Source organism: Triticum aestivum, chromosome 2B, assembly GCF_018294505.1.
Source record: "Triticum aestivum cultivar Chinese Spring chromosome 2B, IWGSC CS RefSeq v2.1, whole genome shotgun sequence".
NCBI lineage: Eukaryota > Viridiplantae > Streptophyta > Magnoliopsida > Poales > Poaceae > Triticum > Triticum aestivum.
In genome coordinates, this window is record NC_057798.1 from 784,858,474 (window position 1) to 784,875,471 (window position 16,998).

The following is a 16,998-nucleotide window of genomic DNA, read 5'->3' on the forward strand; positions in this document are numbered from 1 at the left end:
GCGCTGCTCCCGGCAGCCCCATGCGAGCCCGCCCTCATGGCGAACTAGGCCACGCCCGTTTGCATACCGAGAATGCCCATCGCACAGTGACGCGGGTCGATGTTGGCCGCCAACCTGTGCCATGTCGCTACCGAGCCTGAGCTCATCATGAACGGCCTAAACGCGATGCGCATTCTCACACTTTACACCTCACATGGCGGCGTTCATCCTGGGGGCGCCCACCTCGTTAACTCTTGTGAAGTTACATGGTTTCACGTGATAATATGTTCCATGTTTTTCTCCTTTTGCTATTTGCAGGTTCTCATAGTTTTAAAAACAATCTATTTTGTACGGTGACTTTGTCTTCTTCTTTATTGGAGTAGTCGTACCCATAGTAACGTCGCTAAAGACAGAACTTAGTTTGGTACTTTAGAGATGATCAATTCAAGAGATTTATAAGTTAGCCATGATTTGAAGTATTGGGTTGGTAGTGAGTTGATGTTATCTCACTTATTTATACTAATCTTTTTTTATTTCATCATAATTCATCTTGTCACTAAATCTATGTCATTTTTATTGGAACTTTTGATATATCATCTTAAATAGTATTTCTAGTTATAACTAGCAGATTTAATAACACAATCATTCTATGTTTTAAGATATGTATTTTCATACAATTCTAATATTTGTGAGTAGAAATACATTTCCTCATTAAAAAATGTAACTTTTTTTATAGATTGGCTTGTTTTTTTGCACTAGACCTAATTAATCAGATGTATCATGTTACTCCAGAATTTAATTTTCATCTTAGGGCATTATAGAGTGTTCATATGTACCTTCCATAATATTATTAAATATCTATATAACTTGATAGACTGTTCTACGTTGCTGTATAACCATTCTGGTTTCGTGCTGGAGGTTGGGGTGGGGAGTGGGAGATGTACTTGCTAACCCGTCGACACATGTGTGTCTATGAATGGTACCAAAAATATACCATTCTAACATGCATGAGTATTTGGAATCCTGACTTTTCTTTGTTTGTACTATTAGTTTTATTTGGTTAATTTTTTTTATTAAAGATAAAGTTTCAGCCGTAATAAATACTACAAACATATAAAAATCAATGACACTTGCATCAAACATAAGAAGTCTGGATTCATCATGAGAAAAGGCCATGAACTGAACCATCTATGCTGCAAGGTACGCGATTAATTGTGATTTGGTGAAGTTGACAACATGGTATATATTGCTTGCGTGAGGTCACCGTAATACCATCTTTTCGAAAGGGCATGGCGCATTTTCCATTGCAACCGCCATTGCACATATCAACTCACCTATCAGGTTTGAGTTTGTCTCGTCATTTTCTTCCCACTCCACATTAGCTGCATTTTTTCCCACATGAGATGGACTAGCCGTAGGCAGTTAATTTTGCAAAGGCTACCACTACACCAGAAAGCTTGGATAAACTTTTGCAAGACAAGATGTGACGAATCTTAATGGGCCGGTATGCACACTGTTAGTAACATCTGTACATCTGTGATGGAGCTAGCTAGCTAGGGAGTCTCTCTCTGTGTGGATACTCTTAATTCTAAGGCCTCATTCGGTTTGAAGGATTTTTATAGGCAAAGCATAGGAACAAAGATTGCAGAGGAAATTTTCCTATAGATGCATTCGGTTTGTAGGAGACATGTATGGGAGTTTTGTAGGAATACTATTCATTTCCTGTGATTTTGGAGGAATCTACACATCCACTCGGAGCTCTTATTTTACGTAGGATCAAGGCAAGAAAATTGCTTAGGATGGTGAGTGCCATCCTATCAACTGCATGTACTATTCCTAAATCCTAGGTTTTAGTTTCCTCCAAACCGAATGAGGCCTAGTTTGTTGGATAGCTTCCCTTGGCTTCAATTATGACCACTAAACAATGGTAGAGCAAAGATTAATTCGCACTCCACTAACCCTGCAAAAAGACATACGATCACTATTATGACATCGACGATTCTACCACCACCTCCAACCCTTCCAGAAATATAGTAGGTTTTCTGCTCGAATGGATGAGTAGATTAGAGCTTTTTCCGCCGGTGGTCCTCTGCTACACACCACCAGAAGCATATGTGTTTTCTGTACTGTCTTCTTAAAAATCCTTAAATACGTGCAAGCACACAATAATTTGAAAATTTTCAAGCCGTAAAATTCTGGAGTTTTAAACTTCAAAAATCTTGGCACTATGTGGCCGTGCTCATATGTCACTTTTCAAGCCTTTATACTCCACCACTATGGCGCGAGGACATTGGCCCTCGACATGGGAAAATATCTAGTGTTGTGTCCATTCAAAGTAGAAATGTTAACAATATGAATCAATTATTTTTTCCTTCTAATGTGTACTGTAGAACGTATAGGGTTGAATGTTGGGCCACACTAGAGAATACGGAAAAATGAAAATAAAATCAGATGGTTCTTCTTCTTTGTGTTGTCTCTGTCCTCTCTATAGACTAAATTTGCACCCCATCCGAATACACGGAAGAAAAGATTGGATTTCATCTCTAACAACTGAAATTGAAATCCTTGTCCACAAAGTGATTTTGTGAGCTTCAGCTTACATGATCTCGGATTAACAGTAAAATCCGAAAAAATAAAAAAAATGAAACCTCTTTTTGTTAGAAACATTGATGTTTGTTATACATGCATGCAAATTTTTGTGATGGAATCACATTTTTTGAGGCGTGAAAAAAAAACAAAATTGATACTCCATATGCTTCCAAAACAATGTTTTTTGGAGCATCAATTTTTTTGACACAACTCCACAAATGTGACTTTGTCATGCAATTTTGCATGCGTGTAGAAAAAAACATGAATGTTTCTTGTCAAAGAAAATCAGTTTTTTTTACTTTGTGTTTTCATATTTTTACTGTTCATCCACGAGGTCACATACTCCACATCCTTGCCCCCCTTATTTTTAAGACCCATAGTGGTCCGTTGCTACGAAACTACAAAATACAAAGCGCTAGGTCAGTGTCATTGCACACTAGAGAGGGTCTCATGCAATCTAGTCTAGTACTATAGCATATGTTGTAGATCGTACTCCCTCCATCTCTGAAAAGAAGATTTATATAATTTGTCTGATGTCAAATAGTGTAAAGTTTGACTATATTTGTAGGAGAATCTATCAAAAACTACAATATGAAATTAATATAATTAGATACGTAATAAAAACATTTTCCTATTATAACCACTTAGTATTGTAATTGTTGATATTTTTTCTACAAACATGAGCACGTGAAGTTCCGGACTAGTCTATTTTTCTGTGGACTTAAAAGACAACATCCCGCATATGCTTCTCCATTGCATGTTCTCACGGCAGGCAGGCCCGTCCACAAGGCTGTGCGAGCGGTGCGATCGCACAGGGCCCCCAAAATCGTAGGGGCCCCGATCGAAGGAAAAACGATGTAACGGCCGCGGTTCATGCGCTGGTTCTCCGCCTTTTTTGGATGGCTCGCTCGATCCGATTTAATCGGAAGCAACCTTGCACGAGAAGCGGAACGTACGGTGCGCTAATACCCAGCCAACAGGCCCTCCGTCGGCCTAGTAATGACTCATCCACTCCCCTTTCGGCCTGTTTGAAAAAGAGCAAGTAGAAAAATAAGGCAGGCTAGTTACGCTAATGGGCCTAATCGCTATGGCCGAGAGTGCTTGTTTCTTTACTGTAGCAGAATATTTTCCAAGGTAAGTAGTAGCCATACGCCTGGGATCAAAATAGATGAATGAAAAACTAGTTAAGGTTACTTTTTTTTGTTACAATCGTTCTCTTTCTGGTTCGTTTAATGTCTTCCTGCCGTATCGAATGCAATGCCTAATATTACAAAAGTGCTACATGATTCGGCATGCGCTTAATTTCAATCAGAATTAATAAGAATATCACACTAGCCGTGAGCTAATTTCTTATTCTAGTACTAATTCTTTGTTGTGTGTTCATTCTAAGAAAGACCTAATGGATTTTTGTTTTGCGAGAATAGAGTCAATGGATTTAAAGATTTCGTTTTAAGAAATACTTCTTACGTCCAGAATTATATATCACGGAAATAAATGTTTTTAGACGTATTTTAATTCTAGATACATTTATTTTTATCTATTTTTACAACAAGTAATTCGGGACGGTGGGAGTACTAGACAGATGATGCTTTTTGGCAGAACATGCACTCAGTTTACTATTTGATTACAATTCACAAAAGAGAAGTTTATTGTTTCAATACTATGTTTACTCTTAGCATTACTATATAATATATATTTCAACTATTGTACTTTCTCCGTCCCAAAATAAGTGTCTTGAGCCTAGTACAAATTTGTACTAGAGCTAGTACAAAATTGAGACACTTATTTTGGGACAGAGGGAGTATGATATAACACATATTTGAAGCTATATATTAAGTGAAACTATGTATAATTATATTTGCAATACATTTTTTTTGCTAAATTTAGGGCCTCATTTCGCATTTCGCACCGGGGCCGGGCCCCGAATTCCTGGAGACGGCCCTGACGGCAGGTATGGTTCAACATCCCGCATATGCTTCACCAAAGCGCAAGGGCACTGCCCAAGACCCACAGACACCTTATGCGATTGGTGGTCTTCCACTTCAAGGGCGGCCCCTACGGTGCAGTTGCAGGAGATCAACACCCTCATCGCGACAAGACTCCACTGCATTTGGTTGGAGCAATGCAACCGAGTGGTTGATGACAAGGCTTCCACTGCTAGCGAGGTGGTCGATCATGTGATGGCGCAGCTTAGGTTGCGGAAGTAGGCACACGAACGCGGTGCTTTGCTAGAGTTGCTTCTTTTCCCTTGCTTTATGACGGTGCTAGGCGTTCGGTGTGTGATTGTCTTAGTCATAATACAAAAGGCATGCAATTTCTTGTGTGGTCTTGAAAAAAAAGCTTTGCATTACCACAGACACTTTTGAAAGCATATATTATCGTGTTGTATGCATCCATCCAGTTCGACACGAGCCTGGTGAATTGGACACGGCTATGCTAGTACTGGATGACAAGAACATCCTACTCTTAACGAGCCGTTGTGGCAATTTTGAACACATATCAACTCAATGCATAAATGTTTTCGGAGGGATCTTGCATTAATGAATGATGGATCCCTCCCAGAAAGCGGGCTGGGCAGAGAGGCGTCAACCATGGACCGGTCGATCACCTTACTCAAGCAGTGATGAAATGCGTCATTAGTGTATTAACTCAACTAATTGCACATTTTAGGCCAACAACTCAGAAACAGATTGATCGGTTTAGGTCATAAACCTCTACTCTAAACTCTATAATTTTATCAAATAAGGCCAAACCTTTTAATATTTAGCCTAGCTACCTTAGTTTCATTGCCTGTCATGTTTAGGAGACTGCTACTACTAGAACTGGGTTTCTTTATATGAAATCGGAGAGGGCAAGCCTCTCTTTTGCTCAAAAATTAAGGCCAAACCGATCCGGGAATGTGCAATTAACTTCACACTCGGTTTTGGTGTTAATGGGTCAATATGATTAATTTATTGTGGACTAAATCAGTCAACTCCTGAGTTGTCTGCCTAAAGTGTGCAATATGTTTGAGCTAATGGACTAATGGCGCACTTCACTGAAACAAGAAGAGCAGTAAAAATCCACATGAATTCCCACTGATCCTGAATGACAAGCATATTGTGAAAGCACTTGTGAGATCTTCAAATATTGATATTTATCACATACAGTACATGCATGGACAACGATGCTAGAATAATCAATTTCTTAAAGAAAAATAATAATCTTGAAACCAGCTACAGTACCGCTGGCAGGTGTAGCTTGTCGAGGACGACGATGCGGCGCCCAGCCCTGGCTCTCTCGTGCACCGCCGTGACAATGCCGGCCAAGTCATCGCCGCCGTACGCGTCCCAGACGATGTCGTCCATGCAGCAGGGACCGCGTACGTCGACGCAGCAGTTCCCGTAGAAGAACATGACGGTGCAGGGCCTCACGTGGAGCTCGTACATGACGTTGAAGTCCTGCACCTCGTCGATGTCGACGGCGTAGAGCGCAGCGACGGGGCGGCCATGGCGGCGTCCACGCGCAGGCAGTCAGCGTGCGCGCTCTGGCCGAAGCGGACGACCACCAGGCGCTGGGTATCGGCCTCGCGGAAGATGGGCTCGTCGACGGCTTCGGCTGAGTGCAGGTGCTCGACGTGGTGCGCCATTGTGAGCGTCGGAGGGGCTTGCAAAACGCAGTATGGCAACCAATGGTTGATACGGGTGGCTCTATATGAGAGCTGGGCAAGAAACTCGCAAGAAGAGTCTGAATCGGAGGAGGCGCCCGTCGTTGGGTGCGGTGCCGGCGTCTCCACATCCAAATCGGAAGTAAATCCGATTGGATGGGAGCTGTCCAAAGGAAAAGGAAAAAAGAAAAAGTGTACGTCCACCACGATCGCGCCGCCTTAATTGCCGTCTTTCTTCAAACCCTCCCGTCGCCGGCGATCTCGTCTTGAGGCCGCCAGCCCGCCACCGACCTCCTTCCTTCGAGCATGCCTACCGTTGCTGGGCTGGCCTCGTCGATGTCGACGGCGTACAGCGCGGCGACGGGGCCAACGCGCTTGGCAGCGGCGGCCATTGCGGCGTCCACGTGCAGGCAGGCAGCGTGCGCGCTCTGGCCGAACCGGACGACCACCAGGCGCTCAGTGCCGGCCTCTTGGAAGATGGCCTCGTCGACGCCTTCGATCGAGTACAGGTGCTCGACGGACGACGTGGTGAGCCAAGACAACCAAGGGTTCATACGGGCTGTGCTGGGCAAGAAACAAACAGGAACTGAATCGGAATCGTGGCAGAAAGAAAACGACGTAATGTACGTATACACCAGCAGTTTGTATTGTATACGATCCGATCCGATCCAATCCAATGAAGTACTGGTCCAGTGGACGGCGGAAGGTAAGCCTAGCTAGGTTAAGTGCGATCCTGCAGGAATCAGGATGGGGAGAAACCGCAAAGGCGCCGCCGGCCGGACGGGGCCCGAGCCGGAGCAGGCAACAGGCGGCTGGCCGTCTCTCCCCACCGACATAGTCGGCCTCGTCACCGACCTCCTCCCCGACGTGACGGACTACATCACCTTCCGCGCCGTCTGCTCCGGCTGGCGCGCCTCCACGCTCGCGCCGTCGCCGCGCGACCTGTGCGATCCACGCTTCCGGCCGCACGGTTGGGTGGCGCTCTGCGACGGCGACGCGGTTCGGCCGGATGACGCGGGCGATATCGTCATGTTCCACACGCGCACCGCCCGGCGCCTCCGCGTCCCCCTGCCGGTGCTCCGGGGCTACAGGATCGTCGGCATGAGCGACGGCCTCCTCGTTCTCCTGCGCAAGCGCACCACCGTCGTCCGTGTGCTCCACCCCTTCACCCGCGCGAGCGTCTACTTCCCGTCCCTCGCCACCGTGTACCACCAGGAGGTCAAGGACATGGAGTCTCTCCGTGACATGAAGGCCGCAGTATGCAGCAGCAGGACGAGCGCCATGGCCGTCGTGGTCTGGTTCCCATGGAGATGTGTGGTGGTCGCCGCCGAGGCCGGCTCGAGCCAATGGGAGGTCCTCCACCGCATGCCTGTCCGGAACACCCTCCTCTTCCGAGGAAGGCTATACGCCACCAGGTTGTGCTCAGACGAGATCGTGCAGCTGTACCCTCCCAGACAAGCACCGCTCGATAACGTGATTGCTAGGCTGCCGATAGCCAAGCTCTTTTGGCGCTTCGTCGACACCGTCCACCTCGTCGAGTCCGCCGGACAGATGCTGCTCATCGTTCGACGTGTCGTCACCCAAGAATCACCATCTGAGCCGCAACTATTGGCCTTCACGATCTACTCGGTGGACTTCGGCGACAACAATGGCGGCCACCCAGAGCTGACACGGGTGACCAGCCTCGGCGACCGTGCCTTGTTCCTCACCATGTACGACGGCTGCCTGTCCGTCTCGGCCAGGGACCTTCCTTCCCTGGGCAGCAACTCCATCTACTTCTCCACGCGCTTCTTCTCTGTTCAGGTGGGCTCACTAGCGGCCGGCCATTGGTGCAGGTCCGAGGAGTTGGCGGCACAGTGCCAGATACACGACGGGGAAAAAAGGATACGGTCGTCGGTGCGGCCCTTCACCATTGCCAACCATCTACTCACTTTCTGCCATCCTAACAAGTGGACCAAAGGGCTAATGTTCCACGAGTACCACTCCATCCCCAAATCGTTCAGAAAACTGCGGAAAAAGATCAGCAAGATGTCCCGGTTGCCGATTCCTCTTATAAGGCGCTCAAAGAATGCGCCCCACTAGGATTAGGATTTAGAGTTTAGGGTTTACGCCTCATCATCTCTGGTAAGGTGGCAAATATACTTTGGGCACCGTATTATCGAAAGTCCAAAACCATCAACTTGCTCGATTTGTCTTATCTCAGAGAAGGGCACACATGGCATATGCACATCAAATCCGTCAAGAAAGTTCAAATGACTGCCCAGGAGAGGCGTTTTGGCTTTCGAGCTCACCTGAAATCATTATCTGGACCTCTCTCTCTCTCTCTCATGGGTGGCAGGGATATTTACGAAATCCCCATGAATAGGATCAAACCTTATTCCATGCTATTTCCATAAGATTCTTCTTTCTTATTCTTAAGCAAGCCCTCGAGAGGGCTTAGTTGATCATGATTTCTGTTTTCTCTTTCTTTTCCTTTTTGTTTGTTTCGAGAAAGATATCGTCCGATTCTCCTTCTATTGATTCTTTTCCGATCGAGATGTACGGATCCATGTGTCCTCTATATCTATGATGGGTGGCAGGTTTGGAACCGCAACTTGGATCTCGTGGCCCCGCAAACAAGCTCTGCTTTGCTCGTAGTCTCCGGGTGACCGGAGAGCACGAATCCGACATCTCCATTGACTCTGGTGGCCCGTGCTCCCCGGCATCTCCATTGACTCCAGTGGCCGAAGGGAGTGAGATGGCCGGATCTGTCGACGATACTGTGCGGGGGCGGGTGCTTGACATGTCGACTCGCTTGGGTATGTGCCAGGTTGTGCAGGAACCGTAAGCCCAAAGCATGCAATCGAGACTAACGGCGCATCGCAGTCAAACAAGCAGATATAGCAGTAAAAATTGTCCCCCAACAATACAAATTGCTATTGATCATAATCAATTTCTTAATGGAAGAAGAAAAACTTGGCATAATTGTGCGACGGTATTGCTAGTAGTACCTAGCTAGCCAAGGAGGATGAATTGTTCTTTCAGACGTCCACAACCTCCACTTCGGCAGGCTACCCTCAGGTCCTATGCGTCGACGGCGGGAGGGAAGAAGATACTGGGAGAAAAGGGCAAGAATTGGGTGGAGAGTAGTGGCATGGAAGAAGAGAGTAGGGATTTTGCCACGGAAACAGAGCGGACAGCTAAAAAAACGCGGGCTCCGCCTTCCTTTTTGATAGTCTAGGGTGTCAGAGTCCGACATGTTTCGTGTCTGGACTCCTGCAAAGCCCGACGTTTGGTTTTGATTTGTGAAAATATCATAGTCCGGACTGCTCCGCGGGTAGTAAAAAGAAATCGTCCCCCAAACCGCACAAATTGCGACTGATCATGACTGCCAAACATGTTGTGAAAGTACTTGCTGTGAGATCATCAAACATCGATATTTATCACATACTACATGCATGGACAATACTCCGATGGTAGCATAATAAATTTCTTAAAAATAATAATAACCTTGAAACCGTGCTACAGTACCGCTGGCACCTCCTAGCTAGCCGAGGACGACGATGCGGCGCCCAGCCCTGGCTCTCTCGTGCACCGCCCGGACAAGGCCGGCGAAGTCATCGCTGCCGTACGCGGGCCAGACGATGTCGTCCCTAGAGTGGGGGCCGCGTACGTCGACGCACAAGTTCCCGTAGAAGAAGATGACGGTGCAGGGCCTCACGTGGAGCTCGTACATGGCGTTGAAGTCCTGCACCTCGTCGATGTCGACGGCGTAGAGCGCAGCGACGGGGCCGACGCGCTCGGCGGCGGCGGCCATGGCGGCGTCCACGCGCAGGCAGTCAGCGTGCGCGCTCTGGCCGAAGCGGACACCACCAGGCGCTGAGTCTCGGCCTCGCGGAAGATGGCCTCGTCGACGTCTTCCGCCGAGTGCAGGTGCTCGACGCGGTGCGCCATTGCGAGCGCTCGAGGGGCTTGTATGGCAACCAATGGTTGATACAGGTGGATATATATGAGAGCTCGACCGGAGGCCGTTCTGGGCAAGAAACTCGCAAGAAGAGTCTGAATCGGAGGAGGCGCCCGTCGTTGGGTGCGGCGCCGGCGTCTCCACATCCAAATCCGAAACAAAACGAGAAAATCCTCTTGCGCAGCGCACGTTTGGATTCGGATTCGATGGGAGCTGGTGCGCACGTACGCCCGTTGGCCACGTTTCGGCTTCGATGGAATCGTCATACGTACGCCCGCTCGCAAACCGCGCGCAAAGGGTCGCTTTCCTCACCCGGTCGTCCGGATCCAAGTCTCCGCGCGCATGCGCTTCATTCTCGCGCGCGTGCACGTGTGTCCAGTCCAAAAAAAGAAAGAAAAAGGGATGGCTAAGCCTCAGCCGACTGGAATTTAATCAAGTCTCAATCAAATAACATACCATGTAAAAAAGAAAAGAAAATCTGAAAAAAAAATTGCACGGATCTCAGTGTATGATCTAGCAAACATAGCATCGACCGAGACATAACGAAGTCTAAGTCGACTGAGACTTCACAAAGAACAAAAAGTGCACACCCACCACATCGCGCCGCCTTAATTGTCGTCTTCATCAAACCCTCCCGTCGCCGGCGCCTTCGTCTTGTGCCGGCACCGGCCTCCTTGGTCCGCCGTCTTAGGTAGACCAAAATGTTTCCATCATTCATGCACGTCGGCGGCACTCCACTCAACTTGGCCATGCGCTGCTGCCTGTGCCACAGCCGCAACAGCAAGCATATTGCGGTTGCGGTCGCCTTCCACGTCCACGACTAGGTTGCGATGCCAACTGCCGGTCGGGGACTCGACCAGTGGCGGCAAACGAATCCCACCTCCGCCAAGCCCCATCGTCACGGCTTACCACTGTCTGCCACCACGACCAGTTTTCCCTTTCCCACGGAATGCATGCGCGCCACCCGTTTGATCGAATGCCACATACGTACCTATAATATAGAGCAAATATTTTTCAGAGTACAATCGACAACACACAGAAAATAGATTTAATTCTCATGCCTAGCTAGTTGGATAGACAAGATCGAATGCCTACGACGACGATGCACGCGACATACCCACGATTGTCGCCCAGAGGCCACGCCCCTTGTGGTGGCCTCGGCGCCATGAACCGCCACAACCATGAGGAGACAGAGATGCGAAAAGCGAAAGTTTCCTACCCGATGAACAAGCAGGAGAAACGGTGCCCTGCCCCCCTTCCCACAAAGACAGACGATGGCAACATGGGCTCGGGGACGACAACGCTAAGATGCGAGGATGAGTCTGTGACGTAGACGACTGGGAGCTTTTTGAAATACATGGAAATTTTCAAACTCGTGAACTGTTTTGGAAAGGTCAACAGTCATGTCAGCGGACTTTTAAAAAAACTAGGGTTTTTTAATTCATATTTTTCTAAAGTCAATGGTCAGATGGTGAACCGGTTAACGTTTTTTTGAGTGTACTGAACCGATTAACCTTTTTTTCAGGGGTGGTGAACCGGTTAACCTAGCGAGCAAGCAAGGCGTCGCCGTGAGCAACAGCGTGCGAGCATGCCTACCGTTGCTGGGCTGGCCCATAGCAACGGGGCGTGAGGGCCAGCGCCGTGTCCGGACTAGTGATTCTGATTTGTCGGGAGCAACTAATTAACGGGCGCTCCTTCGGCAGCCTCGCAACGATCAGCGCCATTTGGCGCGCTCTCAGCTATTCGCCACGTGTCGCGCTCTGGGCGCTCCCTCCGGATTTTTTTTTATTTTTTCGCACGTGTTTTCGGCTTTTTAAATTGGTTTTTTTGGGTTTTTTTTGACGTTTTGGTTTTCCACCGGTCTTCCCTAACTTTTCGACCAAAAATAATTTTTTTTGAAAAAATGGTTTTTTTGCGCAAAAAAACGTATTTTTTTTGCGAGAGTCACGGTTTTGTTTTCGCGAGAGGCATGGTTGTGCTTTCGCAAGAGGCACGGCCGTGCCTCTTGGAAACGAGAAAAACGTGTTTTCTGTTGTTTTTTCTTTCGCGAGAGGCATGGTTTTGCTTCCGCGAGAGGCACGGTTGTGCTTTCGCGAAAGGCATGGGCGTGCCTCTGTCGAAAAGAAAAAACGCGTTTTTTTTTGCGAGAGGCATGGTTTTGCTTCCGCGAGAGGCACGGTTGTGCTTTCGCGAGAGGCACGGCCGTGCCTCTTTCGAAAAGGGAGGAAAAACGCGTTTTCTGTTTTTTTTTCTTTCGCGAGAGGCACGGTTTTACTTCCGCGAGAGGCACGGTTGTGATTTCTTCAGAGGCACGGGCGTGCCTCTTTCGAAAAGGGAAAAAAGCCCGTGTTTCCGGTTCGGTTTTTTTTCGTCCGGTTTTTTCCGTGAAAAAAAGTTCATCAAAACCTATCAACATGAGATCTAGTTTTGAAGATCTCGACGCGAGGAATCCAATGGCGAAAGCAGTTCGAGATTTGGACGCACGGTTTAAGAGATAAAACGTTTTGAATAAACGGATCTACGAAAAAAGGGAAAATACCCAGGTTGCGACAAGTGGCGCACATGCAGCGCGCCACTTGTTGTAACATGGGAATGTTGGAGTGATCTCCGCAAGGAGTACTCCTTAATTAGTGATTTCGCTGATTTGCCGCAAAGAAAAAAAAAGTCCTCCTGGTGATTGTCTTCGGCCCGGGCCGTGTCTGGACTGTCCGTCCGTGTATAAGGCCGAGCCGCACCGGTGGTCTTCTGGATCGATCCAACTGGAAGCAAAATGATTCCGCCCTTCTCCGTCGGCGCCAGGGCCTTCTCCGTGGGGATCTACGCCGCCGTCCGCAGCGCAAAGCAGCGACTGCGGGAGCTCTTCTGTGCAAGTACGCACTCTCTTCTTCTTTCTCTCAAGTATTCTCAATTGAGCCCTATGTAAACTCACCGACACGCCCGCCGGCTTCTATCCTTCCGCCGTTGTTTTGTTCACCGTATCGACCTTATACCCTGGCTCCGGCCTCTGTTTCCCCCCTCGACCAACTTCAGATACTGCAAGGAACCAAATTCAGGTCCATGATTTCTGCTAATTTTATATGTGTGGCAGATGTGGTTTGGTACTCCCTCCTTTTCGGTTTATAAGGCTCAATTCAAAAATCTCACCAATCAAGATAGATGGTGTGTGGTGGATTATTTTTTGTAGTTCGCAGAAACACCCAATTAATGCACTTATTTTTCTCAAAAAATTATGTTTACCAATGCATTAATTGCAACGCGTGCATGCATAAAGTACATGCATTGGTCAATTTTCTCTTAATATTTGCTGCAAAGATTTAATGCACCTTGAATCTGAACACGTGATGAGGAACAACCAAATTGAGCCTTATAAAATAAAAAAACTAAAATTTTAAGATAAGCCCTATAAACCGAAAAGGATGGAGTAGCTTCTTTGTGACAGCCATGGCATATTCTCACCCTTGTCTAGGGCGCCACAAATCGTCATATAGTGCACTAAAATATGCATAGGTCTCTGCCCTGTTGCAAGATTCGAGTCACATTATGAACTACGTACTACTTACAAGGCCCGTGTCATTGCAGATAGTCGATTAGGGTCTTCAGAAGATGCGTTTGAGAAACTCCCCGTGGTATGCTTCCCTTCCATGGCAGTCAAGAGAATTCTAGTTACACGTAAACTATCACCATGGTACCTGCTAGCTAGCACACTATGCATTGGCTAACACATGCATACTACTCCCTCCGTTCCTAAATATAAGTCTTTTTAGAGATTTAACTATAGACTACATACGGAGTAAAATGAGTGAACCTACATTCTAAAATATGTCTATATACATCCGTATGTAGTTTTAGTGGAATCTCTAAAAAGACTTACATTTAGGAACGGAGGGAGTACACCCCTAATAATAATATATTTGTCAACAGAGACTGGTTTTCACCTTGCCAATGTCTCAATTCAATTTGCTGTCTCTGGCATCATAATTCTGCCGACAAAAGTTTCATAGAAATAACCCAGTTGATGCACTCTCTTCGTCGAAATAGCTGATCTTGATGCAGAGTAAATGAGCTAGTAATTAACAAGCCAGATATATGTGATTTTGTTGTTTATTCGAAATAAATGAGGTCAGCCTAACTTTTGAACTTTTCAAAACCTTGGTTCTGCAGGACATCATGCACCATATATATTTTCTCCTGCCACTGCGAGATGCTGCTCGTGCTGCCTGCGTCTCCAATGGATTTCTGCTTTTCTGGAGATGCTATTCCAACCTTACATTCAGCTTGTCAACACTTGGGTTGGCTCGCAAGAAATCCGAGGATTGGGGAATCTTTCTAATCGATATAGTTGACCGCATTCTTAGGAACCATTTGGGCAATGGGGTGGAGACACTCGATCTCTGCCTCCTATCTTGCGAAAACATTGACCCTTCCTACCTGGACAGATGGCTGCAGATTGCTGTTCGTCCGGGGATCAAAGAACTTAAATTGGAGATGTCTTACTTCATGAAGAAAAAGTACAGCTTCCCATGTTCGGTTTTGTCTGATGATGCAGCTGCAAGTTCAATTCGATCTTTCTGCCTCAGCGCTTGCGTTTTTCGTCCCACAACAACACTTGGCTGCATGAGAAGACTGAACGCATTATCTCTGTTTTCTGTCCACATTACTGATGAGGGATTAGGGCACTTGCTCTCGAAATCTTTTGCCTTGCAGCGGTTATTTATCTTTCGATGCAATGCGATAACATGCTTGAAGATACCTTCCATGCTGCAGCAACTCAAGCTCCTCACTACTAAATTGTGTGAGAAGCTCCAGGTGGTAGAGATCAATGCTCCAAGGCTCTCCTCTTTTCACTTTGATGGAGCCCTACTAAAAATCTCGGTTGTGGATCCTTCACCGCTTAGGCCTTGTTCGGTTACACCCCTCCACAGGAGGATTGGAGATTGGAGGGGATTTGGGGAGGTTTTGACTTGTGGAGGATTAAATCCACTTCGATCCCCGCCAAATCCCTCTCAACCGAACACAGCCTTAGGGATGTCCGTCCCCCATGCTGTCTTATGCTCGTACGAGGCTTCCATCCATCACACGAAATGTTAGGAACCTGACCCTGGTGTCTTCTGATGAGGTATGCATATGGTTTTTACAGGTTATTCTGTACAAACATATAAAGTGGATGGTTATGATACAATAGTTTCCATCTGAACAGTCTAAACACTATAATCCAATTTCATAATTCTTCATACAATGGTTTGGAATTTCTTGACCCGTTCTATGCTTATTGTCTCATAATTACTCCCAAGTCACTGTATAACTGAGAATCATCGTTCTTGAATAAATTTTTACGTATTATTTCAGTATTTCTTCTTTCAAAAATAACATGGTATTAATCCTTGAGATGTGCACATCATCTGAAGTTATTAACAACATTTTCTGATTTTAGGTCTAACTGTACAGTGCTTGATATAAGGGCTTATATATTTTACGCTTTTGTAATATTTTAAATTTAATATAAATTAACCTTTCATATAAGAGATGTCACATTTACATGTTTCAATGCTGCACTCCAAGTTTCAAAGTAAGAATAAATGTTCAAATAAGAACAAATGTTTAAGACCTTGAGAGTTTTCGTGCACCTTAACAATATTCAAGGTAAGAATAAATGTTCAAATAAGAAACTAATAAGTGGCAAGAGAACTGTTTTCTGTTTTTATTTTATGTTGGTCTTAACACACTTTACATGCCAGTTGCTAATGAAATTATCAGATCGGCAGGTATATAGTGAATAATGATTTGAATGTATATAACACATGTATATTGAAAGGCATGATTTGTCTGTTTTCGAGAAAACGCAAGAAGAGCTTGCATTTCATTGCTTTGGAAAGAGAGTTTCGGTTACAATCCTCCTAGGAGGGAATTACAAGGCTGAGGGCATGTTAGTGCACGTCCCAGGTTTGGGGCAAGATGGCACGAAGCCCGAGGGCGCCGGCTCTGGCCCAGAGGGTGGCCTCGTCTTTGATCTTCGTGAGCAGGTCGGTCGTCGAGGGCTGGCCTCTGTTGAAGACGCAGTCGTTGCGGTGCTTCCATATCATTCATGGGACGAGGAGGGTCGCGGAGGCGAGGCCCTTGCGCATGGGCGTTGGGGTGGCATGTCGCGCCGTGCGCCACCAGTCGTTGAGGGAGAGCTCTCTGTCGGGCGGGGCGCAGGGGAGCCTGAGCCAGTGCAGAACCTCATGCCAAATCTGTCTGGTGAAGGGGCAGGCGAGGGTGAGGTGGTGCATGGTCTCGGGGGCCTGATCACAAAGGAGGCAACATGCGGGGTGTTGCAGGCCGCGGCGGGCGAGGCGGTTGGCAGTCCAGCATCGGTCCAGGCGGGCGAGCCAGTGGAAGAAGCGGACGCGCGGCGGCGCCCAATTCTTCCAGGTGAGCTTCCATGCGTCGCAGCCCAAGGAGCCATTGAAAGTGGCGAGGTAGGCTGATTTGGCGGAGTAGACGCCGCTTGTGCTCCACTTCCAGACGAGGCGATCTGGCTCGGCGGAGAGTGTCGTGGCGCTGATAGTTTGCCAGAGCTGTAGGTACTGCCCGATCTCGTGTATGCCGATCGTGCCGTGAATGTCCCGTGCCCACTTGTTGGCCTGGAGGCCATCGGCGACGGTCCGGAGCTTGCGGCGGCGCTTGGGGATTCTGTGGACTTGTCGTTTTTCAGGATGTCAACATCCCAATGCTGCACTCCAAGTTTCCCCGTCTCAGGAAGTTGGAAATTTACATCAAAAGACCACAAGCTGTTCTGTCTTTGATTTCCTTTCTTGATGCTTCTCCGGCATTGTATTCATTCATCCTACACGTAAGCCAC

At 47.2% G+C, this 16,998-nt stretch overlaps 1 protein-coding gene across 1 annotated transcript; it reads left to right on the plus strand.

Moving 5' to 3' along the window:
• The first annotated feature begins 6,945 nt into the window (after nucleotides 1-6,945).
• On the plus strand, nucleotides 6,946-8,453 carry LOC123042729 (uncharacterized). The gene has a single exon (XM_044465117.1). The coding sequence runs from the start codon at nucleotides 6,962-6,964 to the stop codon at nucleotides 8,294-8,296; it is 1,335 nt and encodes a 444-aa protein (XP_044321052.1). The 5' UTR covers nucleotides 6,946-6,961; the 3' UTR covers nucleotides 8,297-8,453.
• Nucleotides 8,454-16,998: the final 8,545 nt, after the last annotated feature.

What these genes read in the sequence shown, in the direction of transcription:
- LOC123042729 (XM_044465117.1), top strand. Translation starts at nt 6,962, where the DNA reads ATGGGGAGAAACCGCAAAGGCGCCGCCGGCCGGACGGGGCCCGAGCCG.